Source organism: Ostrea edulis, chromosome 1 (assembly GCF_947568905.1).
Source record: "Ostrea edulis chromosome 1, xbOstEdul1.1, whole genome shotgun sequence".
NCBI lineage: Eukaryota > Metazoa > Mollusca > Bivalvia > Ostreida > Ostreidae > Ostrea > Ostrea edulis.
In genome coordinates, this window is record NC_079164.1 from 50,907,691 (window position 1) to 50,934,803 (window position 27,113).

General features: G+C 35.4%; 2 protein-coding genes and 1 long non-coding RNA gene across 5 annotated transcripts in view; 1 reads left to right on the top strand and 2 right to left on the bottom strand.

Moving 5' to 3' along the window:
• The window catches only part of LOC125651036 (zip homologous protein 2-like), a 58,732-nt gene extending 44,034 nt beyond the window's left edge, over positions 1-14,698 (top strand). Inside the window, exons 14-19 of the mRNA XM_048879637.2 lie at positions 4,093-4,147; positions 4,666-4,695; positions 6,606-6,654; positions 8,018-8,045; positions 9,164-9,203; positions 14,563-14,698. Coding sequence (XP_048735594.2) covers positions 4,093-4,147; positions 4,666-4,695; positions 6,606-6,654; positions 8,018-8,045; positions 9,164-9,203; positions 14,563-14,590 — 230 coding nt within the window. The 3' untranslated portion in view covers positions 14,591-14,698. The remainder of the gene's footprint in view (positions 1-4,092; positions 4,148-4,665; positions 4,696-6,605; positions 6,655-8,017; positions 8,046-9,163; positions 9,204-14,562) is intronic.
• LOC130051424 (uncharacterized) lies at positions 77-1,609 on the bottom strand. Its single transcript, XR_008799821.1, has 2 exons — positions 1,065-1,609; positions 77-416 (listed from the first exon to the last, which is right to left on the bottom strand). It is a non-coding gene; the product is annotated as an uncharacterized LOC130051424 (long non-coding RNA).
• Positions 14,699-17,049: 2,351 nt separating the features above from the next.
• LOC125650892 (uncharacterized) overlaps positions 17,050-27,113 on the bottom strand; it is a 67,970-nt gene continuing 57,906 nt past the window's right edge. For all 3 annotated transcript variants that reach the window (XM_048879468.2, XM_056153341.1, XM_056153340.1), the window contains 5 exons: positions 22,666-22,805; positions 20,117-20,220; positions 19,908-20,008; positions 19,012-19,137; positions 17,050-18,815 (listed from right to left, as the gene is read on the bottom strand). In XM_048879468.2, the coding sequence (XP_048735425.2) occupies positions 18,674-18,815; positions 19,012-19,137; positions 19,908-20,008; positions 20,117-20,220; positions 22,666-22,805 (613 nt within the window). In that variant the 3' untranslated portion in view covers positions 17,050-18,673. The remainder of the gene's footprint in view (positions 18,816-19,011; positions 19,138-19,907; positions 20,009-20,116; positions 20,221-22,665; positions 22,806-27,113) is intronic.

Consider the following 27,113-nt stretch of genomic DNA (forward strand, 5'->3'; position numbering starts at 1 on the left):
ACTACTGGGAACATGCTGCACTAGTATGTATTATAGTTGTCTGCCCTTGATGACAATAGAAGAAACTAAAATTTGCCTAGTTTTGCATAGAGGTTGTCATATTTATGACTTGATTCATAATAACATGAGACAGGAAGGGAAAAAATCCAATGGGCCCAACTGGAATTCAAAACTAGTCCCCGGCTTAATGTAATCGGATGCTCCACCAGCTAATTACAGCTGTTTAGGACCTCCTATGTCTGATGACTGCATTCCTCTCCTGCATTCTCACTCTGAAGACATCAACACAAAATCTTTTCCTTGCTCTAATTCTGATGATGGCATCATATTTATTTTCACTCTTTGAATTCAAGAGAATAAATTTTGTATGAAGTTTGGTTCAGTTTCTTTTCAGTTAAGGCTGGTAGATTTCTAAGCTGAATTAGGAACAAAAAATCAGAATTAAAATACCATTGTAACAATTTATTGTTGTATTGGATGAGTAGCTAACATTTTCAAATGCCAACATGTCGAAATGTGGCTTTCATCTCAAAATACAAATAATATTCTACTGGACTTTTTTTAGTGTAAAAAAAAAATGAAATGGAAAATTGGTGAGGAAAATGTTGCATAAATGTATAATTTAACCAACAACTTACAGTAGAAATATCAAAATAACTATAGACACTGTTGAGAATAAGTGCCTTGTAAAATATTGGCAAGTGAATATAGGTAAATAATGATTTTTGAATATCTGTTGCATCTTATAGTGTTCCAACCCACAATACCAATACCACCCCCCCCCCCCCCCCCCCCAAAAAACAAGTGAAGAATTTAATGTTATATATGTAATCCAAAACTTGATACTACATTATAAATGAAAGACAATAAACATACAAAATAATTCACCAGAAGAATTTTCAAATTGATGATGAAGATATATATTTCTCTCATATCTACGCATGTAAGATACAGAAATTCTATGAAAGAAAGGTATGTAAGATATTTCTATCTTTCATATCACGTGACGTTTATCTTCCATATCACATGACTAATAATCAATACACAACTAGCCTGCAACTTACCTCGATTGACGAACACTAGCGTCTGCAGAGCTCTTGTACAAAAAATGACAGATTGTAATGTCCCTGATAATCTCCAGGTGTATGTGACCGGACACAAAAATACACATTCCTTGAACAATTACTGCACAATCAACAACAGTCACAAATTCCTCATACACCTATGTCATCCGGTGCATTATGCCAGTTCACAGAAACCCAGCCCACACAGTCTATTACTTCTAGGCCTACCTCCACATTCACTCTGTGAACGTCTACTGTCCGTGTCTCAGGTGAAATAAGTGCCTTCAATGTCCATGAGACTCGAGTCCTTGCACGCGTGAAAAACGAAAGTCTAGCCATGCCCATATTCACCAACAAAAACCACTTGGAATTTCTCTTCACACACTCGTCATTAAATAACTGCTCAATTAATATCAATATCAATGCTCCTCTAAGAAAAAAAACGTGCAGTTGTGGATTCATATTCTGATTAGGTCTGTCAAAATGTTTCGCGCTGATGACTGTCGAGTTACGTCACACATCACCCTGATTATTGATTTATTCAAAGAGGAATAACTCTAATACAATTCACCTATACACTCGTCGGCCGATTTTTTGTCGGCAACATAGTTGCCAAAATGAAGGTCGTAGAATTCGATTCTGGTGTTATTTTTAATGTACAGCGAAAAATTAATTAATGGGAAAATTCTCAAAATGGCGTCGCTAGGCACAAGGAAAACGGAAAACTCTAGAAATATTAGAGAAAAATACTCTCTTATGAGTTGCCATGAAATATTATGGTGATTCCACCCTCGGGGTTGCAAAAAAGCAGTAAAACCCTCGGCAAAGCCTCGGGTTTCACAGCTTTTATGCAACCCTCGGGTGGAATCACCTTATATTTCATGGCTACTCATAAGAGAGTCTTATAATATTTAAGAAATATTCAGCATGCTAATGAACAGTAGTCCCTTTGAGATAAACACATTTCAGAAATTAAAGGTCGTCAGTCAATGAAATATAATTTCCAAAGACCAAAGGAATATCATGGCAAAGGGGTTTATATGACCATGGTCTGTCAAAATATGCAAAGAAAAGTATAAATGACCTTACAAAATATGAACATATTTTACTTTTTTTTTGTTTTGATTTATACAAGGGCAAATAATTCCAATATAAATTTGAAATCATCATAAATAGAACTAAGTATCATCTGCTATTTCTGCCATCTCTACAACACTGAAAATTGGGCATTTTGTTTTTCACAAAAAGATTTAGTGCTACAATTGTTGTATTTTTTGTGAAAATAGATGCTTTGATGCATGGGGTACCTTAATTAAATCAAGATTGACCTGGAAAGGGGGCCTATAGTTATTTATTCTGTTTCTAGCTAAAGGTATTCTACCCCTTATGCTATTTTCAGCAGGGAAACAATTATTTAGAGTTGTTTATTTGCTGAAAATACCAAATACTGCCTTATTTAATAGAATATATGAACACAAAATTGAATTGACATTTAGTGTTAATTATAAGAATGATCTCCCCTTGTCATAATTGCTGAAATCAAATTTTGAATGAAAAATTACAGTGACCTATGCATTGTAGTACTCTAATTTACTTGTGATATTATTGTGGATCTTTTTACATAGAGGCTCAATTAAGCCATATCTTTCCATTGTGAGATGATATTTTAGATGATTTTAGATAATATTTTAAGTGAACCCCCACTAGTTAATATCTTCTGTTGAAAATTTATAAATATTGCTTGATTTTATTCTATGTTAAGAAAATATTTTTTGGCTGATTAGGGGTAGAGTACGTACCTTAATACGCAATTTCCGAGTTGCCCAATAGTTCTTTCCCTTTGTGGAACGCTTATGCCTTCATATATATTGCCTAAAGGCCGATTATCAGACATTATGCAACTACCCAAACTGCAGGGACACACAATATTAGTAAGTTTATTAGTATTTGATGATAAAATAGCTCAAACAAAAATCGATAATCACCATTTTTCTTTGATTAAAATATCACTCTTGCAGAGGAGGAAATAAAAAATAATTTCATATTTAATTTAATGCTCTAAAGCGTTATCCTTTCCATCTACAGTCACCATATCATACATATGGACTACCCATGGGATGAAGATGTTCCCTTTCGATTTTGGGGTCCAAAGGTCAAGCGCACTGGACATTGAAGTAGCAATTCAAACGAATATTGTTCTTGATATGGTCAGTTTAATGTATACGAACGGCTGATATAAACAAAATTTATATTTCCATAACTAATATCTGTATTTACATAGCTACTCTATAGTATATGTATACATCTTGTACCCACTCGAGCGTTCAACAGAACACTGAACGTCACAGAAGAGCTGATATCTCGGAAGTTGCGTGTTCAATGTGTTCAAAAACAAAAACCCACTGATTATACCCCCCACACCCCCGCAACAAGTTGTGGGGGGTATACTGGAATGGGGTTGTGCGTCCGTCCGTCTGTAGACGCAATGGTTTCCGGGCTCTAAAGCATTATCCTTTCCACCTACCGTCACCATATCATATATATGGACTACCCATGGGATGAAGATGTTCCCTATCGATTTTGGGGTCAAAGGTCATGCACACTGGACATCGAAGTAGCAATATGGTTTCCGGGCTCTAAAGCGTTATCCTTTCCATCTACAGTCACCATATCATACATATGGACTACCCATGGGATAAAGATGTTCCCTATCGATTTTGGGGTCAAAAGGTCAAGCGCACTGGACATTGAAGTAGCAATATGGTTTCCAGGCTCTAAAGCGTTATCCTTTCCACCTACAGTCACCATATCATACATATGGACTACCCATGGGATGAAGATGTTCCCTATCGATTTTGGGGTCAAAAGGTTAAAGGTCACATGCACTGGACTTCGAAGTAGCAATATGGTTTCTATTTAAATTCTTTAATGGCTTTTTTCATCGCATGGAACACCCTTTGGGAGATTGGGGTAAGCGGAAGGTATTCTTAGTGATCATTGCTCACAGTACCTCTTGTTTTCTTTACAGAGGTCTATAGTACTCCACCATCTCAAAACAGAAGTGCAACAGAATCACATAGAAGGTAGGATATCAAAACTGATTATTCAATTTTAAAGCTTCAATTCTACATGGAACAACAGTTTTCAGAAGACAACATAGCTTGCTATGAAGCATGACTACTTACATTATCCTCCTTGGTTCCAAAGATAAAGCCAAAGTTGAAGTTTTTTGAAAAGTAAGATAAATGTCAAGGTCATTTGGTCAAAAGGTCTGGTTATGAGGCATTTATATGGAAATATCAAAGCCCTATTCCTCATGGTTCAAAAGATAGAGCCAAGGTTAAAGTTTTTGAAAAGTCTTTCAAAGTGCAAAGTAAAGGTCACAAGTCTTTGTACCAAATGAAAGGCCTGCCTGGTCATGGGGCATCAATATGTGAAATATCTAAGCCCAATCCCCTTAGTTCACAAGATAAAGCCAAGGTTTAATTTTCCCTCTTGTGTGATGTAGACACTGGGGTCATGACAATAGCTCTTGGGACATACATCCCGGCGAGCTTAAAATAACTTTTATTTTTATTCATCTGGTCTGTTTGTGTTGCAGTTTTGGCCAAGTGAAAGTGGGACCTGTGAGGTATGTTGCATCATAATTATATTTATTTTCAATATTATCTATTTGTTTTAGATGTTAATTATTTGTCTTTTAACTTGATTATTTTGTCACCTGCAAAGTTGACACTGGGGATCTGTTTATCTAATGTCTATCTGCACGACCATATGTGTGGATGAAATTAAACTTCTTTGTGAAATTTTGGGGAAATATTCATTTAAAAGTCAAGGTCATGGAAAGTCACTGGTGACTCCTTTGTTCTTTAGTTTGATTTCCTTCAATCTTCTTGCCATTACTGGTATATGTTTCATGCCAATTGTTAGGCCGTTCTTGGCACACTGATTTTGACTATGGATAACTGTGTTTACCTTATCAAGATATAGGGCTCACGGCGGGTTTGACTGGTCGGCAGGGGATGTTTACTCCTCCTAGGCACCTGATCCCACCTCTGGTATATCCAGGAGTCCGTGTTTGCCCAACTCTCTATTTTGTATTGCTTAGGCCAATTCAACTTAATTGATAGATTATCATTCCCCCCCCCCCTCAAAAATTGGCCCGCCCCAAATTTTTTTATTTTGTGAAACTTGCGATTTCCAGAATATTTTCATGTCCGACTCCGGTATTTACACTTCTTGTTTACATTTCCGGTATAGCAATGTGAAAAGCCACGTAAAGAAAATAGATCTATATGGTTTTCTTAATTTCTCGCATTCTTACACACGTAAATCTTGAAGAAGTTAGGTATATTTTGTTTGAAATTAAAGCTTAACCTGGAATTTGTCTGTGAAAATAGCATAGATTGATACCCACCTGGCATTAAATGAGGCGCATCTGTTCACAGTTGGGAAAAAAATCTTTTGTCTTTAATATTTTTCTCAGAAATTAAAATTAAAAAATAAAATTCTCCCTCCCACCCCATACTTTTTGCCGACCCTTAATGATAATCTACTAATTAAGTTGAATTGGCCTTATAGGAGTTATGAGATTGATCACTGTTCGTTATCTTTGCCTTTCAGGATGGATTTTTATTAGAAAATCTTGACAATAGATGGAAAAATAATCACATTAAGTTTTCCACACAGCAAGTGATGTCTTGCTGTATGAAATTATTTCTTATATAATTTCTTTGTTCAACTGAGTTTTTCTGATCAAAATAAGTCTGTTGTGGCAACTCTTTGCCAACTTCACGATCCTGTCAACACAAAGCAATTTTGGATCAAATTAAACGTAATTTGGATTTGCTTATATATTCCTTATTTGAATGCCATACTTTGGGACTCCTACTGAGATCATCTATCTTCTGGGCCAGATGCTGTAAAACTGTACCTACTTTTTTCAATCAGAAAAAATTAATTTAATTTTTGAAAATACATGCAGGAATAAATTGCAACGCTTCATGCCGGCATACTTTTCAAACACACTTCATGAAGTGTACTGGCATGAATCATCGCAATTCATACCCTCATGTATTTTCAAAAACCATTTGTAATCTTTTTATCACATGTTACACCCACTCATCCACTTCATGGAAATGGGTGGTACTGGACAAATACATGTAAATTTTATACATGAAGTTCCAAAGATGTTTTACATAATCTGCTTCCAGTTTATTTGTCTATTCATCAGTAACACCATACATGTGCTTCTGTTTTCATACTGAAGCTTTCTTTTGGTGACAAGCTATGGAAATGTATATTGCCCATCTATTTGTTGACCATTGGTAAAACTCATTTTGTAATGAGATACTAAGTCGTTATAATGAGATGGTATTTCATAACAATGAAATCATTATTTGATTATCATGAGGTAATATATATTTCTCTTCTTGAGACTCTTAGGTTTTTGTAATAGGCTTTTGTAATATATGGATATGGACTCTCCTCTGGGGAAAAAATCCAGTATTCACCCCTGGTTTGTACGACTTTTGTTTGTAGACATTCACCTATGGACCACTTTGAAAATTCAGGACATCCCAGGAGTCTAGTAAGTATATGCCTAGATAATCTGCTAATGCTAAAATAGTGTAATAGGCTCAATGTGACCCATCATTATTTATCATCCTTTAATGTCAATCCGATTAAAATCTTTTCCTTTGATCCGCTCACGTAGATCGCTATGCAAGGATCTGAAGTAACCCAATAGAGGGTCACATCTGCATAACCTTTTGTTAAGCCAATCAAATACACACTGTCAGATATCTACCAGTGATTTATATATGTTAAAGATGACTGTGCCCATGATTGGAGGCTGCACACCTGTCAAAACATGCAATGTAAACAATATTTGCGGGTTTGTTTCTTAAGAGAAATCTGAAATGGTATAAAATAGAGGGTATGTACAATAATGTCTTGAAAGTAAAAAAAAATATTCAAATTTACCTTATTTAGTAAAGAAAAAAAAAGTGCAGTCTTAGTAGAAAGTAATCTGGAAAAAAATCATATCACCCCCCAATCTACAAATAAGCAGTGGACATGTTAACCTACTAAGCTATCCAGCTTAGCAATCAGATTTTAAAGGAATATACAATTATTGCTGATATTTATAGTTTTATTCATGTTTGAGAAGTCGGCCATTATGACTGTGTGTTATTTCCCCTGAAAGCAAAGTCCATTAGTGCTCTGTGAGTTGTGTAGTGTGTTTCTTATTAGTGTATGTAGAAGTACAAGTGTCAGTGATAGCTAGCAGGGTACCACCTTCTTCATTATCACACTGTCACTACACATTCTGTGCTTGTAAAAAAAAAAAGATAATGGGCCTTTACTTTCCATAAAGCACATCTTATAAACTTTGAGTCTATTGCTATGCCTTTAGGTGTTATGTACAATAAAATATGCTAACAATGAATTCATTGCAGAGTGATATTTATTCCCTTATGATAGAAAAGTAACGAAAATGTACAAAGTTCAAATTGGTTATACTGTTTTCTGCTGGCCTGGAGGTTTGCTATAACCATGTTTTACTGTATGATAAAAGAAAAACTTAGAATTTCTGAACAACCAGCTAAAATGTTTTCGGAAGTTATTTCAAAAAGGTCGTTAGCCCTCATCTCAAATGGGATGTTGTTAGATCCTTGTTTAGTAAACTACATGAGCATATAAAAGAATCCAATTTTGATAAGATTGTCCTACAGAATGATGCCATGAACTTGCCAATGTCATGTCACTAGAAGGGCAAGCAATAAGCTTGGATAATATTTGAGTTAAACTTTGCAACACCACTCTAATGTGCCGTCAATGATTACACAGTAAAAAATGTTGACCTTGATGTCTTTGGGATAAGGGGAATCCCCTTACCAGAAGACATGTCTGTTTTGTTTTGAAAATAAATGACATCCGATTCATTTCAGACACAGACTTCACCTTATGATGTTCAAGGTAGTATCTAAATCATTTTCATATTTTGAAACTTTTATTGACAAGTACTTCCTAAAATTTAAAAATCTCTGTAAAATCCACTGGAATTATCTCTTGTAATGTAAGCACTGACTTCCGTGTTTATGGAACATTGTTGTAATTAAGACTGGGTAATGGTGTATATAGAATTTTTATGCCCCCCTTGAAAGAGGGCATATTGTTTTGCACCTGTCTGTCTGTAGACCAAGTCTTAACCACACAATATCTAATGAACCTTTTGCTTGACAGTCACCAAACTTGACAGATGTCAAACTTGGTACACTGTTACATCCTAAGGAGCAGATAATCCATATTGATCTTGGTAAAAAATCATTGGTCAATCTACTTTGGACATAAGATATTGTCTGATCAGTATCTTGAGAACCCTTTGCTTGACAGACATCAAACTTGGTACACTAGTGCCCCAAAAGAATAGATGACCCCTATTGGTTTTCAAGTCAGAACAAAGGTCATGACTGAACTGGTTATATGGAAATGTCTGCTTAGGATCTTGAGAGATCAAACTTATCATGGTTGCCCCTGACTAGCAGATAACCTATATTTTTCACTATCACTACAGGCATTCTAAATGTAAAGTTGATCCTTTTCAATATATGTTTGTTTCTAAAACATTTCTTGTTTATATCAATTGTCCTATATCAGGCCAGAGCCCACTTCAAATGTTATCAGTTTTTGAAGACTCGTAAAGTGGAAGAATTCTGGTTACCTTAACATGAAACCCTTCAAAATCTTAATGCTAAATTCATTATTTGAAAATAATATTAAATGAGGTACATGTAATGATATACAAATTTGTTTGGCATAATTCCAACCCTAACTGTTTTGATACTGTAAACATTGTGTAGTGATTTTGGTGGTAAGGAGCTTCCGCTAGATCAAGTACATGCACATGCAGGCTTGATGCTTGCTAGGATCTCAGTTGCAGTGTTAGTATAAATCCATGCTAAATTTCTGCTAAATCCTGTATACACTAGATATTACATCTGCGATATCAAATTTATCAGTATGTATCATGTCTTATGTATATTTGCATAAATGTTAATAGGTTCTGAAAGTTTCTTGAATTTCTCATTTTTTAGATAAACTGTGTACACCTCCAGCTCAATGGAAAACACACAAGTAAAATGAAGTTTTATTTTCTAATGCTCTTACTAGTTATTGATTTTAACACAGTAAAGTAACACGATATTTTCACTAACAGTGAACTGATTCATTTGCTTCTTATTTGAGACATTCCAGTTGACTTGTGGTCTTTTGTTAATCTTAAAGGACATATCACATGTTACTAAGCTTTTTAATTTTTTTAACAAAATTCATTCTTTCCTTGCCAAAAATGACTTTTTATCCCCCCCCCCCCCCCCCCCCTTCAAAGAAGAGGGGCATGTTGGTTTGCACCTGTCGGTCGGTAGACCACATGTTGTCCGCTCAATACCTTGAGAACCATTCACTTGAACATAATGATATTTCATATGTGGGTTGGTTATGAAAAGAAGAGGACCCCTCTTGTTTTTCAGGTCAAAAGGTTAAAGGTCAATCTACTCTGGACATACATGTAGGAATATACTGTCCGCTCAATATCTTGAGAACCCTTTGCTTGACAGACATCAAACTTGGTGCACTGGTACATCTTAAGGAGTAGATGACCCCTATTGATTTTGAGGTCAAAGGTCAAACTGGACATAGGAATACATTGACCACTCAATGTCTCGAGAATCCTTTGCTTGACAGACATCAACCTTGGTACACTTGTATATCTTTAGAAGAAGATGACCCCTATTGATTTTGAGGTCACATGGTCAAAAGTCAAACTGGACATTGGAATATACTGTCTACTCAATATCTTGAGAACCCTTTGCTTGACAGACATCAAGTTTGGTACACTTGAACATTCTGAGGAGTAGATGACCCTATTGATTTGATTCTGAGGTCACATGGTCAAAGGTCAAACTGGACACAGGAATATACTGACCACTCAATGTCTAGAGAAGCCTTTGCTTGACAGACATCAAACTTGGTACACTGGTATATCTTTAGAAGATGACCTCTATTAATTTTGAGGTCATATGGTCAAACTGGACAGAGGAATATACTGTCTGTTCAATATCTTGAGAACCCTTTGCTTGACAGACGTCAAACTTGGTACATCTTCAGGAGAAGATGATCCCTGTTGATTTTGAGGTCACATGGTCAAAGGTTGAACTGGACATAGTAATATATTGTCTCCTATATTTAAAGAATTATTTGCTTGATTGACACCAAACTTGGTACACTGGTACAGTATAAGGAGTAGATGACCCCTATTGATTTTTAGGTCACATGGTCAATCCACTCTTGACATAGGAAGATATTGTCTGCTCAATATTTTGAATTGATGATACTACTATCAATTAAATGATGTGTGTGTATAACCCTTTTCAATTTTGCACCATTGGGACACGTGTTTTACAAACATCTCGTTTTTTTTCGAAATTCATCCATGATAATGAGTTGTCAACAATGGTACAAGTATCATAATTTTTCTGATCCAAAAATAAATATTACACAGATGTTACCAACTAGTGTTTAGACAGCGACTTATGTAAACATTTACTTGCAATTGCTGGTTTCATACTCACTTTCCTTTCTACATTTTGGGGTATTTTCATTGCTATTTCTATGCACGTGGGGCTAAAACATATGCGTTGGGAAAGTTAAGACTTGAAATAAATGTTGTCCATGGTGTTTGATAAAGGTTGAGTTTTTAAAGATATATAACACTACTTTCACAACCTGAGATGATTGAAGAAGGTCACAAGTGACATCACTGTACCACATGACTATTTAAACTAATTAACGAGATTTTTTTTTAACAATCAGGGCTTAGATATAAATTAATAGGTATTGAGACTAATTATTGCAATATTTCAGCAAACTAACTATTACAATGAATAACTATATGCATGAGGAAGACAAATTATGTCTAATTTTGTCTACTTTGGAAACATGTGATATGTCCTTTAATGAATTTGAAATATTGTCTTTTCTGAAATACAGAAATTTTTTTAGATTTGTCATTTTTGTTTTTTCAAGTTTTCTACAAGTGAATGTGAATATTTGTTTCATATTTACTGTGGATTTACAGTAAGTGTGAACGAGACATATCGGCAAGTACATGACGTGCTTCAGATAGTTCATTTGGAAAGTCCCCGAGTGATTTTAAAGAGCGCTTTTGATAGGTCGGTTAAATTATAGGTAGGCGGTCCCAAGTATTTGGCATTATATTATCTCGTGCCCAACAAGTGTAAGTTTCACTATTTGATTTCAGTGTAAGTTGCACCGTACGTAGCGTGAGAATCAATATCGGTTTTGATTTGACAACGGAGTTTTGAAATTACGTTAATAAAATGTCTTGTAAAGTTTATCTTATATATACTAGATATCTACATGTATAAAAGTGATGGGATATCTTATAAATAAAAAAATTATAAGATGTCTTATAAAAGATACAAGATATCTCGTAAACTTTAGAAGATATAACTTTTATCAGATACCTTATAAATTTTATCTTTTAAACGGAATAACCGTGTTATACTTATAATCCATCGCAGTATCAATAGGTATGGGAGGGGGAATACAGGGTGAAAAAGGCGAGCTCCGATATGTAAAGAAAAGGCAGGATAGCAATATCCCAGAATTCAAATAGTGCTGAATATTGAAAAGAAAAAAAAATAACGGGATTGATAATGCTGCGGGAAAAGGCAGGATCCGCAGTTGCCTCTATATCCCAATAAAAATTGAAAGGTTACTCCCTTAAATTCCTGTAGATACTTGTCAGTTTTAAGTGATCAGAAATTTCAGTACATGTTTCTATAGGCGATTTTGTCCGTTTAAGAACAACGTTTTTGTTTTGTTGTCTCTTTCACATTCGCAGTTTCCATATCGTTATTTTAAAATGAATCTCTCGGAGGATATTTTCGAAATCTTGCAAAGCATTGGAAAAAATCGATGTCGGAAAAATTAGGGGGAAGAGGGGGTAAAAACTTGTTAGTTTCTGTCATCCGACATCGATTACACGTTAGTGGGGGGAAAAGACAACTGACTTTAAAACCACATAATAATACATTTTAATAAATGTTTAATAGTTTCAATGTACACTTTCATTTGTTTTACTTGTTAATCGATTAGTTTCAACATACTTCATATTTAGTTTTGTATTGGCGGGGGGGGGGGGGGGGGGGGGGGGGGGGGGGGTGTCTTGGTGAGAACTATACGAACTCAGTTTTCTCTAACATTGAACATTTGATCTCGCCCCTAAAATAATTTGTCAGATTAAGTAATAAGATCAATATATATTCTACTTCGAGAAAACATTTATTTTCAACACATGGCATGCTTTGATGTCTTTTACTGTTATATATACCCACATTTTCGTAAGAAATTCGGAAGTAACCAACGCTAGATACTGTTAATTGAATGAACAAAGGCAAGTTCTGAGAATTCTAGCAAAAACTAAATTCCCCAAACCATCCCTCTCTTGTTCATGTAACGCATTATTAAAGAAATTCAGCATTTCGTTAGCATTAGACGCGCCTTCTATAACGTCATAATAAACCACAGCAAAGGTTGATTGTTAATGTTGCGATACTGGCGTACCTTTGAACCTATATCACTGGTCCACCCCTAACTGCATGTCCATAGGAGTTTGAAATTTTATATATATATATATATATATATATATATATATATATACAGAAAATATATTTTTCTGTATTTTACTTCCGAAAAAGAGACTTTATATATATATATATATATATATATAAAGTCTCTTTTTCGGAAGTAAAATACAGAAAAAACTCTAAACACTTTGTTGAAATATTTCGACCGTGTTACCGGTCTCCTTCACGAAAACACGACTGAAAAAGACCGGTAACACGGTCGAAATATTTCAACAAAGTGTTTAGAGTTTTCTCTCTCTCTCTCTCTCTCTATATATATATAACTGACCCGGCCTAAATTGGAATAAAATCGGTAGCAAAGAAGTTTTCAACACTTCGTTCGTGTTCAGACCACAGGGGCTCGTCACGAATTGGCCCTCTCTATTCTATATTTACATTTATTTGTAAACATAGAATAGACGATGTCAAATTTTAAAAAGACAGGTATTTCGTGACGAGTCCCTGTGTACAGACGAAATATGCTTCTCTTGGATTTTCTTTGCAGTTTCTTGAAAGTAATTTCCCTAAAAATTTCTCGCAGCTCTACAAATTAAAGACGCCTATGGTACATTGTCAGGGGTACAAATATTTCTTCTTAATAAATTTTGTGATTTCTCTATTAATATACACTTGATTTCTTTTTAATTTCATACTCGATAAACAAAAGTACATCCGGTGTGAGCTTCGTTGGCGACATTTTCGGTGCAAGAGTTCCCATGATTGACAATTTTATAACGTGGCCTTTACGACGCCTAATTTCTTACTGATTTTACCATAAAATAAACCCTCGGCATGTAATTTTAAAATCAACGTCATTGTTTTAGTTGGTATTGGTTTTCCCTTTTCGTAGTCACTTCCATCATGCTAAAAGATTATGTAATGACACGCTAGTGTAAAGACACGTGTGACCATCTAAAATTATTTTTATTCCCGCCCCTTTAAATATGGGTCCAATCGCAGTGATTGTTCTTTCCTTGATGCGTCATCATTGACAGATTTTATCCGAGACCTCGAATGAACTTGAGAAGCCGAGTCGTTCACACTTACTGTAAATTCACAGTAAACTATTCAGAAATAACTAGCCTAAGATATATTATATATTTACATTTGCCACCGCAGCGGTGGGATATTTTCTGTGCGATTGTTAGGGCACAAGAGGCTATGTTTACATTGTATATGGCAATTGTGAATTTCTCCCAAGGGCTTTTGGGGAGAGGTCAGTACAAATTCAAATGGTGGCTGTGCAGAGAGTGTTCAAATATTGTGCAGTTGTAAAACATTCTTTGTGCAATTTCAACAAGTTTCCAACAGAAATCACATGGAGCCCATATGGCTCCATGCAACCTCCATACAATTTTTGTTTCTTATAAGCATTTCTTGGTTGGGAGGGGGGAGGGGGGGTAGTTTGGCCAAAATACTCCATCATATACCGGTGAGTACTGCTGGCAGTCTGCTGGTAAACTTCCAGAATGCATATATGTTATGTTCTATGATTAAATTTGTGAGATATACTGTTTATCCATTGTCAAATAAGGGGTCTGGAAGGAAAAATTAAGTTAAGTAGTAAATACTGTTTTTTGCAGTGAACATGATAAGTTGCTGGAATATTTTCCATAACATGCATCATGGAATATGTCAGTAGAGCAATTGTAGTTCATAACGTTATGTCCACCAAGAAATGTCATTCATCTCTTAAATTATATCACTCGAGAATCACCAGAGCTACACAAACCAACCGCATATTTTAAATTAGCAGCATGATCATTCAGTTCTAACTATTGCAGATCAATACCCCATCCTCTCCCAATATGAGATAGCGATAAAGGAAATAAAGAAAGTGGCCAGTTTATTTCTTCATGGTCCAAGAGTATGCTGTTTTCAAATGTATTCTTTGAATGTTAAATTAAACACCAAAATCATTGCTGTTTTATGTTTCATTTCTCGCAACCAAATTGCAAATTGTGATGGAATTGGTGTGGAGCATGGATGTTTGCCTGGAAAGCTCTTTGGTTAGAACACCTGAGCTTTAATACAGGAGTCCCAGGTTTGGTTTCTGTGCCAGCCATATAGATTTTATCCAATATATAATGAAGGCTGCATTTTCTCCAACATACTTCAAATGGTGACAGCTAGGTGTTACTTTAGGGGTAAACTTGTTTGATACTAGTCCAGCCATAGTTTTGTATACTACTTGGTCAAAAGTATATGCACTGTGTATTACATGTATAGAAAAGAATGTTAATGAATTTAACCTTGCAAGGTCCATTTTACAGAGGAAACAATCATGCATTATATCTTTAATAATTTTTTTTTTTTTTTTTTGGTAAACATGCATTGGATATTATTTATTTTACAAAAAAAGTGTGATATTATGATTACATTTATGTATTACAAAGAAATCAGAATTTATGTAAAAATAATTTAAGGAAATTGAATTTTTCTGATGTCCCTGCCATTAAATGGCTTGAGCATACATGCATAGTGTTTCCTGTCATCCAGGATCATCCCATCATACATGTAGTTCTCTACTTTTATACGCCCGTCAATTGATTGATTGACTGTATTTTGTTTAACGTCCCTCTCGAGAATTTTTCACTTATATGGAGACATCACGAATAGGTACCAGTGAAGGGCTTCAAATTTAGACCTATGCTCAGGGCTTGCAGCCATTGAGCATTGAAGGTTCTTTAGCGTGCCACACCTACTGTGACATGGGATATCCGTTTTTAAGGTCATATCTGAGGACCGGTGACATTCACACCCGATGCTGATCATTTGGCGATGGAACTGTCACTACCTTTTTAGCTCACCTGAGCTGAAAGCTTTTCTGATCGCCTGTCTGTAAACTTTTTACATTTTCGACTTCTCCAGAACCACTGGGCCAATTATAACCAAACTTGGCCAACAGCATCCTTGGGTGAAGGGCTTTCAGGTTTGTTCAAATGAAGGGCCATGCCCCTTCAAAGGGGAGATAATCACAAAAATAGGGTGGGGTCATTTAAAAATCTTCTCAAGAGCCAGAAAAGCTTAAATTTACATGAAAGCTTCCTGACATACGTGGTAGTGCCGATTCAAGTTTGTAGGATTGTTAGTCACCATATGTAGTTGTAGTTGATCATATTGCACCGGAATTTTTATTCGACAAATTTTACAGGAGTTGTGCGACTTTTGTGCTTCAACTTTTTTTGCGGCGGTGGGGGACATGGCTACATGTAGCAATCTTTTTCTTTTTTTTTTTTACAATATACAAATCTTACCAATAGTTTCGAGTGCAGGTTGAACACTTACTGGTAGACAATTGGTGGCAGAAGGCTGACAATGGAGAAAATTTATACATTTTCCAAGCGCAAATGACCAACCATTGAATCAAGACCTGACAACAAATAATGTGAACGATGCCGAGCCAATATCTAAGTATGGTGTGACAATGTTGGCAAAATTTTGTATTTTCTGCTGGGATTTCAAATTTTCACCAACCCCCAGAATTTAAGAAATTTTGGTTTTGAAAATACACGAGGGCATGGATGCTTAACACCAGATGAAAAGTACGCTGTCATGAAGCATTGCAGCCTCCTTCACAATATTACATTCATGATGAAATGGGTATCATTGCAATTGGGAAAGAAACATTGGAAATGTGAATTTAAATTACTAATATTGATGGAAATTCAAAGGCATTACATTGATGACATTTTGAAATTCATTTATCTGGAATCTTTTTATTCAGACATGTTTCCCAAGGCACTTCACTTTCCTTGTTGGGTTTATTTGAGGCACTGACACCGTCTTCATTCCATACACATTTACATATTGAATTTGAATTTTTGCAGATAATAAACTTATCCACGATTAAAAACATCAATTACATGCTTGACTAGTTTGTACTAATTTTGCATGAAGACAAGCATCTTGATGTCATGTAAAATACCATGCAAAAATAAAAAGTTCAACGAAATAATTTCATTTCCGATTTTTAAAAACTAGAATTATATATTTATACAAAAATTTATGGAAAAAAGTGCTATGAAAATGAAAAATTTGTGTTGGCACGTCCCTACTCAAGCCTTATGAAGCTAGTAGTCCCTTGAACATGACAAGAGTGAGACAATGACCTTGTCTCGGATATTTGTATAAATCATGCTCAAGCAATCAAAGATCACTTGGTACACATTCACACATATCTCAGTGCATCAAACAATATTAATGAAAATAATTCTTTTTTTCTGCCATATTTGTATAGAAACATTTCCTGAGAAATCGCAAAACAAACATTAATTAGATAAACTTTACTGGCTATGAACATTGAAATCCTCATTATACATGTACATATGGTATATCTCTGCATAATGAGGTATGTTTATTTCATGTACATCTAGGAAAGATCATTGAATATATAAGATAGAGACCCATGGGCCTAAACTGTCACCTGAGTACTCAGTAATATGCAACAAGTCTTCAATGGAACAGCTCAATCACATACTAGGATGTGTTAATCATCTTTAAAAATTGAAAATAAATTGTCCTTAATTTTCCAGAATCAGTTGCAAGAACATTCTAAAATTTTCATGGATTATATTTTCACTATATGAATTCCACTTCCTGAAGCCTCAGTAAGAACTTGAAGGGTCAAGTCTTCCACGATATGGTAGAAGTCTTCATGCTCTTTATAACCGTGTATTTAGCATTTTGTCACAATGTACCAAAGTGAGAAAGATCATTTTATTAGATAAAATCTATCACAACTCATTTACATACTCATTTCTGTCTAAGAGCCTGAAATCCTGATACAGCAGGGGTAAGGAATTTCTCAATGTTGGTAGAGGGCCCCATGATCTTTATAATCATGCATAAAGTATTCTTTAACAATACACAAAAATAAAGATGATGTCTAAACTTTAAATGCATTTTCATTATATACCCATTTGGGCCCATCTCGGAGCCTGAATCCCTGGTCCAAGAGTCATGAATTTCACAATTTTGGTAGAGAGCCCCATGCTCTTCATACATACAGCATCTAAATGTTGAAACTGCAGGGGTAACACAGAACGAAAAAATGAAAAACAAACAAACAACACCCCCCCCCCCCCCCCCATCCCATGATAAAGAATCAATGCATTTTCGCCATCAATCATAGAGCTCCATTCTAGAACTAGCATGTCTTGAATTCCAAGTTTTAGTTCCCTTGATAATGAATTTGGAAGAAGTTTTTCTCTTCATTACTACTAGGTTCTCTGGTTGTCTTTTTAAAGAAAAAACACATTTCTACTCTATTAGCCATTAAGCACCAGAACCCTGATCCTGGGACAATGAATTTCACAATTCTGGTAAAGGCTTCTATCCTCATTTCTTTGTAATGAGTTCACTGTTTGATGTCAAGAAGATATATCTGATGCATCATCACTATATAAACCATGAGGCCCAGAACCATACCCAAGGGGCCATCTCGCAATTCTGGTAGAAGTATCCTTGTTTATCATGACTATTCAGTTTTTCTGCGACCAGTACATGTCCCGGGCTAAAGAGTTTGAAAGATTGCATCATTTATTAAGGTTTGGACCTCACCCCTCATATTTCAGGGGTGCAGTGACAATGAAATTCACAATTTCTGTTCCCCTTACCCCAAAGATGTTTCATACCAAAGATGAAAAACAGTTATGCACTTTCAGAAAGGTGATTGAAATATTAACGAGCAATGGATGACAACGAACAATTACCAATTGCAATAGGTCACCTAAGTAACTTTGATATATATAAAAATAATGATAAATAAAAAATAAGAAACCCGGAGCAGACCATAAGGTACAGATCACTGTCCATAATTCTGACCACATCAATCAAAAACAACAGAGATCACAATAAGCTGCCTACATTGTCAATCAATATTCAAATTAGTTCTCAACTTTGACCTGACCCACACAAGGTGCACTTTTTGACAGGTTCTTCTGAGAGAGTATCCAAATCAATGGCAGAACATACTCTGTTAAGATAAGCGTCTCCAGGACTGGTCTGCATAACCTCAGATAATACAGCATCCGTTCTGAAAAACAGTACTCTACAATGAAATTTTTCACTGCATATGTTATTTAACTGCAACAATTCTAACAGCAATCATAAAATACTGATATATATTACCATTCAATACAATATGATAACTTCTGTAAATTTGTAATTCACTAGATTTACATTTTTTCTAAGCCTTTAAACTAGCAATTCCTAGGAAATGACATATTTACCTAAAGTTTCCATGTTCTAAATTGACAGATGGTTCAATCTTCCACTGTAAAGAACGCTCCGTGTTTTGAAAATTGAATGAGACAGTCACACATCTCTTTCTGGGTGACCAGACTTCTAAATGTAATCTGTAAAATGATGTACATGTATATTCAATGTATAATGCTCGTATTTCATATCTAATAAACGGTATGATTTTTGTAATCATGGTATCATTTTAAATGGTTTGTCAAATAAAAATAATCCACTGCATGGTTTGTTTTACCTTGAAGTTTACATTGAAGTCTATGGGAAAACAATGATTTATCAAATTATTTTGAAAAGAAATTGCATTTTCATACAAATCTTTTGGTAAAAAGTTACATAACTTTCCCTTAATAAAAGTATGAACTGAAATTAATCATTCACCATATATATATTTTGTTTCTTTTCTTATTTCTATAAGGACAGAAAACTCTTCCAAAATGTTTCCAGTGCAGAGAGATTAGTTTCTAATGATTTACCGGACATAAGAGTTTGATCTGATTCACTTTAATCATTATTCAACAATAAACATTTATCTTGATTTAAATCATTCAAAGTTGTTATTGTGTAAAATATTACATTAGAAATATTTTAATTACATATGGCTTGAAAAACAATTTAAGCAATTTGCACCATATAGTACTATTTGTTCAAAAGGGGTAAAAATCAAATTAGAATTTCCTGTAAATATGCACATCTACACAGTATGTTCAGATCAAATACAAAGTAACATGGAATTCTTTCTGCTGAGTGGTCTCGGAGGAGTTGCACTGACAAGAACGCGACTGACGGGTCAGAAACATGATATCCTTCACCAGGGTTGCTTTGGGTATTAAAATGTTTCACTGCTTGTATTTCAAAATTATTTTATTACTTTGGGTATCTGTATAATATGTAATGATCAAACTCCAAAGTCATCAAATCTTGCAGTAAATATTTGGTCCGTGACATCAAAGACCCAACTTCTTGCAGTATCTGTAAATACATAAAATTTTCAACTTAGTTGAAAATCATTCCATTGCAAAATACAAATATTCAGGTTTATGTGTATTGATAGCAAAATGAAACCTGCTATACATATACCTGAGGAAGGTCAGCAAGTTTGAAATATTTCTGTTTGAAGTCCCAGCCCTGAACAGCTTCTACTGCTAAACGGTAACAAAACTGTTCTCTTCGGGACAATTCATCTACAAGACAAGGGGAAGCAGATTGTGATTAAAATGTGAAGGGGTATAGCAATATTCCAACATATTCATACCAATAATTAGCTGTCTAGCAATATCCAATACAGCTGGCAACTGATACAGCCAAGTTTAATGATAAGCAATTATGTCAGAATAGATGTATATTGAATGTCATTGTCTATGAAAAGGCTGCAATATCATATCTGGACAAGAATATACTTCATGTAGACCTGGATACATCAATGTCGACAATTTTATAATTAGGCAAACAAGGAGCCTCTCTGAATAGAATGCATTAAATTATCAAAACTAATTTTCAATTGAAAATTGATATTTGAAATTTCAAGTCAAAATCAAAATGGCCACATAGACAAATCAGAAAGCAGAGTCTTGGACACTAAGCATGCAGCAAAAACCAAACACTAGTTAAAAGCATCACCAAGGGCTACAAAATCTGTAATAAATTTTCTGTTCTGCACATTTAAGCTATAAATCAAATTCTAATACTGAGCAGGAGTATAAAACAAGAGGAGTTCTATTAAAAAACACAAATGCCCCAACAGTGCCATACTGATCAAAGACTTTCCATAATATAATAAATCTTATATCAACACTATATGGCTATTTTGGACCTTTCCAGAATCCTGCGGTTGCTAAATTCACAAATTTGGTACATCCCTTTCTGCTTTTCCAAAATATACATTTAGTTTTCATACAGTATCAGCAAAATCAAAGAAGTTGTTTTTCCAAAGACCAATTTGGCCCCACCCTGTTACCAAAACCTCTAACTCTGTGATCAGAAAGTTTACAATTTTGGTAAAAAGGGCTACCTGCTCCTTCTAAACATCCATTCAGTTTTAATTTAGTGTCAACAGCATTGAAGAAGATGACATTTAAATGTTTTACAAATATTCACTATATGCCAAGTTTGGTCCCGCCCTAGAGTCAGAACCTCTACCCCAGGGATCATGAAATTTATGATTTTGGTAACAGCCTTCCTGCTCTACATGACTATGCATTTAGGTTTTCTTACAAATATGCGGTTATAAAGATTTTTGAAAGTTGATAAATTTTTGCCCTGCCAAGGCCTTAGGGGTGCACGAGTCCTGAACAAGATGTGTTTGTGAAACACAAATGCCCCCAATAAAAGCCAATTCCAAAGATGGCCAAGGTCACAAGGACAAATATCTTGGTATCAGTAGAAAGATCTTGTCACAAGAAATGCTCATGTGCAATATGAAAGCTCTAATATTTACCATTTAGAAGTTATGACCAATGTCAATTTTTTAAAAAGTAGGTCAAAAGGTTTAGTACCAAAGGAAAGGTCTTGTCACAAGGAATACTCATGTGAAATATCAAAGCTCTAGCTCTTACTGTTCAAAAGTTATCGTCAAGGTTAAAGTTTTCAAAAAGTAGGTCAAACTCCAAGGTCAAAGGGTGAAAAATGTTGATACCCACGGAAAGGTCTTGTCATAAGGAATACTCATGTGAAATATGAAAGCTCAAGCACTTATTGTTCAAAAATTATTAGCAAGGTTAAAGTTTCGGACAGGAAAAAAACAATATGCCCCCCTCCCATCTTGGGGGCATAAAAACTGTTTGATCTACTTTTAGCCCTAAAGTAGGTCATGGTGCACCAATCCAGCTGAAATGCAAACTGAACTTGTATTCCTCCAAGAGGAAGCCTATGACTAAACTTCAGGGCAATATCTGTATCCGTAATGAAAAAAGTCTGGAAAACTGTTTCACCTACTTTTAGTCCTAATTGCCATGCTGTACATGCAACCGTTGTGGAAAAAAGTCTGGAAAACATTACCTCAGACACACATACAGACAGACGCATGCACACTGAAATGCAAACTGAAATTGTATTCCCCCAAGAGGAAGCTTGTGATTAAATTTCAGGGCAATATCTGTATCCATAATGAAAAAATCCAGAAAACTGTTTGACCTAAAGTAGGTCAAAGTGCACTAATCCAGCTGAAATGCATCCTTACTTTTACACTTCTTGATGGTGAAAATTGTGACCAAATTTCAACGCTGTACATGCATCTCTTACGGAAAAAGGTCAGGAGAACATTACCTCGGACTGACAGCCGGATGGACAGCGTCATAACATACATCCAATTTGAGGACAGGCGTATAAAAAGGAGTGATAAACCTTTACATAACCCTTTTCTTTCATTCCTTCAAACAAGCATATTCTGTGAACTTTTGTCTTCCACTTAAAGAGACTTCAACATTTTTACCCCAAAACACTAAAGTCATTGAGACTTTTGTGAAATTTTATTGCTAAAGTTGAAATGGTATTTGAGATCCACTGTACCATCCAGAATACACATGTTTACAGACAGATGGATAAACAGACCAATATCCCCATTTTTGCTTAATCATAATAGCAAGTAATCAATAAGAATTGCCACCACTCAGTCAGTGAATTCTCCTCACCTTCACAACAAGTCTTCAAATCAATGGACGATATCATCTCGTCATCATGTTTTACATCTAGTTGCAATTTTCTTTTGTTAAATGTGAATGATTTGTGACTGCTTCTTAAATCAAATTCATCAATATGCCATCCACTCATCCTGAAATACACGCATCAATCAAAAAATCATAAAAGATCAAAATGAGAAATGTGTTTTACACATAATATTAGTGATGTGATTTGTAGTGAAACACATGAAGCCTATGGGTCACAATCATTAGCAGGTACAATACACGTGTGTATCTAGTGTACAATGTAAGTGTATATGGTCTTCTGATAAGATGTATTCAATAGGGAATGGTTCAATGCCAGGTCCCAGATCACCTTATCCGAACCCTATAAAGACCCTGAAACAACAAGTGGTGTTGTGTACGGACAGCCACCAAATGCTGGACGGGAAGAGTTGGATAACCAGCAAGGATCCAAGCAAATCACCAACCAGAGGAGCATTACATGACTATCATAACTAACAAGAGGTACTGTGAGCAATGCTCCTCACTAAGATTACCCCCCGCTTACCCCAATCTCCCAAAGGGTGTTGGTAATAGGTATAAACTACCTCTTTTCTGAGTGTAAAAAACAAATGGCATGACAAACCAAACCATATTGCTACTTCGATGTCCAGTGCGCGTGACCTTTGACCTTTTGACCCCAAAATCGATAGGGAACATCTTCATCCCATGGGTAGTCCATATGTATGATATGGTGACAGTAGGTGGAAAGGATAATGCTTTAGAGCCCGGAAACCATTGCGTCTACGGATGGACAGACGGACAACCCGATTCCAGTATACCCCCCCCCCCCCCCCCAACTTGTTGCGGGGGGTATAACAAAATTGCCTAAATATATTTACATTCTGTTTAATCCTCTGTGAAGATCACATTGAAATGAGAATAATGGAAAATTGGAATGACATCACAAGAGGGCCAACATGGACATAAAGACACTCCACATAAATAAACAATGGGAGATAGTAGTGAGTTGCAATCCCGTTTTTCGCTAGGTGGCGATACTTGTCCAGGTCCAGAAAATCTTGTTTACATTGGATACGAGATAACAGCAGTAAAGTTTAACAATATTTTTCTTTGCTAATATTATCAATCAGTACAGTGGACTTCGGGGGAAAAATTATCATGAACTCCAAATCCGGTTTAATGAGTGCATTAAAATAAATGCTGTCTGCACTGTAAACACTCAATGACTTTGATATAAAGTAACATACATGGATAAATAATTCTCTACCATTATGCAATCTGCACGGAGATTGATTTCAGTCAGTGAAGTACATGGACAGCAGTTATACATCAATTAATAATTCAATAAAGTTCAGGAGCTAGCTTTAACAAATAAACAAATTAATTATAAATTCTGAAGAAAAGAAAAATAGAAGAGAAGTCTTGAAATAGGTCTGCCCTGCTATGCCAGTTGGTTCTTTGTCTTGCAAATATCATTCTCTGCAATGAGTCTTCTTGAGCAGGACTACTATGAACGAAGATAGGCTGGTCAGTCTTGCTTTGCAGAATCAGACAGTTTCAAATATTCTCAATAGATTTTATAAACATGGCACGAGCCTTGTTTACATGACAAAGAATTTTGAGCTCTGTATCTCCCATGTACCTCAATAACTGACATTCAGATTTTTGCTGACCATTACAAATACCTTGGTTCATCATTGTAAACATTAAAATGGAAGAAATTTTTTTAAAAAATTTTCTGTTCCAATCATGTCCCTTTAAACTAGAACTGTCCTAATGGGACTAATACCCCCCGCGGGGTATATAAGATGATGGGAAATATTTAATGCAAGTACATTGGATATTTTCACATTATCTACAGGGCAATCAATGTGAATGCAGAAGTGTATATTCTACAGTACAGCAGTACATGAAATATTAAAAATATGCTTAATATAAACAATGAATACTATTTGGCACATTTTAGGCTGTATGATTGCAAATCCCTGGTCAACTCTTCTAGTCTTTAGTTTATATTCACTTTGTTAAAGATCATTATGTTATGCCAACTTTACTTTGTCATTGATTTTGTCAGTAAATAAATGACATTAGGGCTGTTCCATAAATGATCAAATGGGGGGGGGGGGGGGGGGGGGGGGGGGGGGGGGTTTGGGCGGCAAATGATATTTTTTTGTGTGGGTGGTCGTATTTTTTCATATTTTATTTGGTCCGTGGTTGGACTGTTAAAAAAATATTTATTATGGGTAGTGGGTAGTTTCTATTGTTTTATTTTGTGCCACGTGGGTGTTGAGTTTTCAGAATATTTTTATTGTCGCTCTTGTCGTGTTGGTTACAAAACGTCGGAGGGAAAATTGAAAACGTGCTTTCGAAATGCTACTTTCGAAATCGGAAATCGGAAGTAACATTGAACTATTCAGGTTGTCGCTCTTTGCAGCGCATAACTTTCCATTACGGCACTCTTCAAATTAGAGGTGCGTTTAGTAGAGTCCCTTTGGACGTGATGGCGGCGAACTCTGTTCTGTAGATTATTACAGTTTACAGTGCATCGATTTTGGGAATATTTTGAAACCAATAGGTATTCCGTTTTCTAATAAAAATAGGCAAACCTTAGTTGATTTATACGAGGGTACCGATGCATTATATTTATCAGTCAGTGTGATGGTGATATAGAGGCCTCCGGGCGTGGGCTCCATTAGAAGACGAACGATTCGTAGAAAAAACATATCCATACCCATTTCATGATAATACATGTAGCATCGTTTGGACTCCCAATCTTTCCAACATTCCCGCCATAGATGCCTTTGATTGTTGATGTGACATCGTTTCTTCAGAACTACTGTGATACAATGTCGCACAGGCATTACCGCGTCATTGACTAGAATGTTTGTCCCGAAAACCTCGCGAGATTTGTACCGTTTTCATTTTTAAAAATATTTTTGTGGTGGGTCTGGTTAGTTTTTTTTTTAATTAGATGGGTCATTGTAAAATGAGTTTATCAATTTGATGGGTCATTGTAAAATGAGTTTATCAATTTGATGGGTCATGGGGTAATTTTTTATTTTTTTTTATGGGTGCTTGGTATATACAAAAGGTGCCTCCAGACCCCCCCCCCCCATGTATTTATTTCTGGAATAGCCCTTAGTATATATAGAAGATGTGCATAAAGTTTGAATGAAATATGTCCAGCGGTATTAGAAATAAACTTCGGACAAATTGCGTCTACGGACAGACGGACGGATGAGAAGAAATGTAGTTGAACTTCATTGTTGAACTTCTTTCCACTTCTTCAATTCCTGATTGACTTATGAGCGTAACACGGTATTAGAAATAAACTTTGGACAAATTGTGTCTATTACTACAAGTACAACCAAACCAGAAAATGTCCGTAACTTCCATAACTGTTAAAATATTTCAATGAAAATAGGAGATGCACAACTACATAATATATAGAAAATGTACATAAAGTTTGAATGAAATATGTCCAGCGGTATTAGAAATAAACTTCGGACAAATTGCGTCTACGGACAAACGGACGGACAGACAGACGGACGGACAAAGTGATTCCAGTATACCCCCCCCCCCAAACTTCGTTTGCGGGGGGTATAATGATTAAGATTAAACAGATGATGCACGATGGCCTTGAAAAATGAAGACTTTCTTGGTAAACAGAGGGCTACTGACGGATCAAAAATGGAACATGACAATTCAGAAATGCAGCACGAGGAATCGGTGAAGGAACATAAAGAACGTACATTCAAATATTCATGGTTGAAATTATATTCATGATTTGAGGAGGAAACGATGTCCATGTACTGTGTGCGTTGCAAGGCATGTCCTACGATTGCAGGCAAGACGGAATTAAAATCAGGATCCAGATGTGGATGAATTTGTCATTTAAAAAATTTTAAAACTTGGTTTTGAAACATTTTATTGTTATTAAAATATGGCCACTAAAATAAGCAATAAAGCCACCAAGAAATAGAGGTTGGTGGCCAACTGGCCACTTAAGAAAAAAAGTTATTTTGAGCCCTGCTATTTAATTCACAGAGATTTTCAAAGGAGAAACACTGCAACTATGATACAATAAATTATTATAGTTGTATCCCTCCCATACTCAAGATTATACACTCAGTTTGGTTGTTCGGTGTTTAGGAGTCAAGAAGACAGTCTAAAATAAATAATGCAGTTTCACTATCAAATCCTCAAACCAAAGTGTCATGAAATTTACAACTTTGGTACAAGCATCCTTGCTCATCATTACTATGTACACAATTTGTCCGTTTTAAAATGTCTAGCAGTAGAGATGATTCTAAAGATTGCATGTTTTAACTTTGATATTGGATTCACTCTCAAAACCATGATAAGTAAGAACTGTACACTTCATTATTTTTGTCCCCCTTATACTACAGATGCAATGTGCTGATTTTCATAAA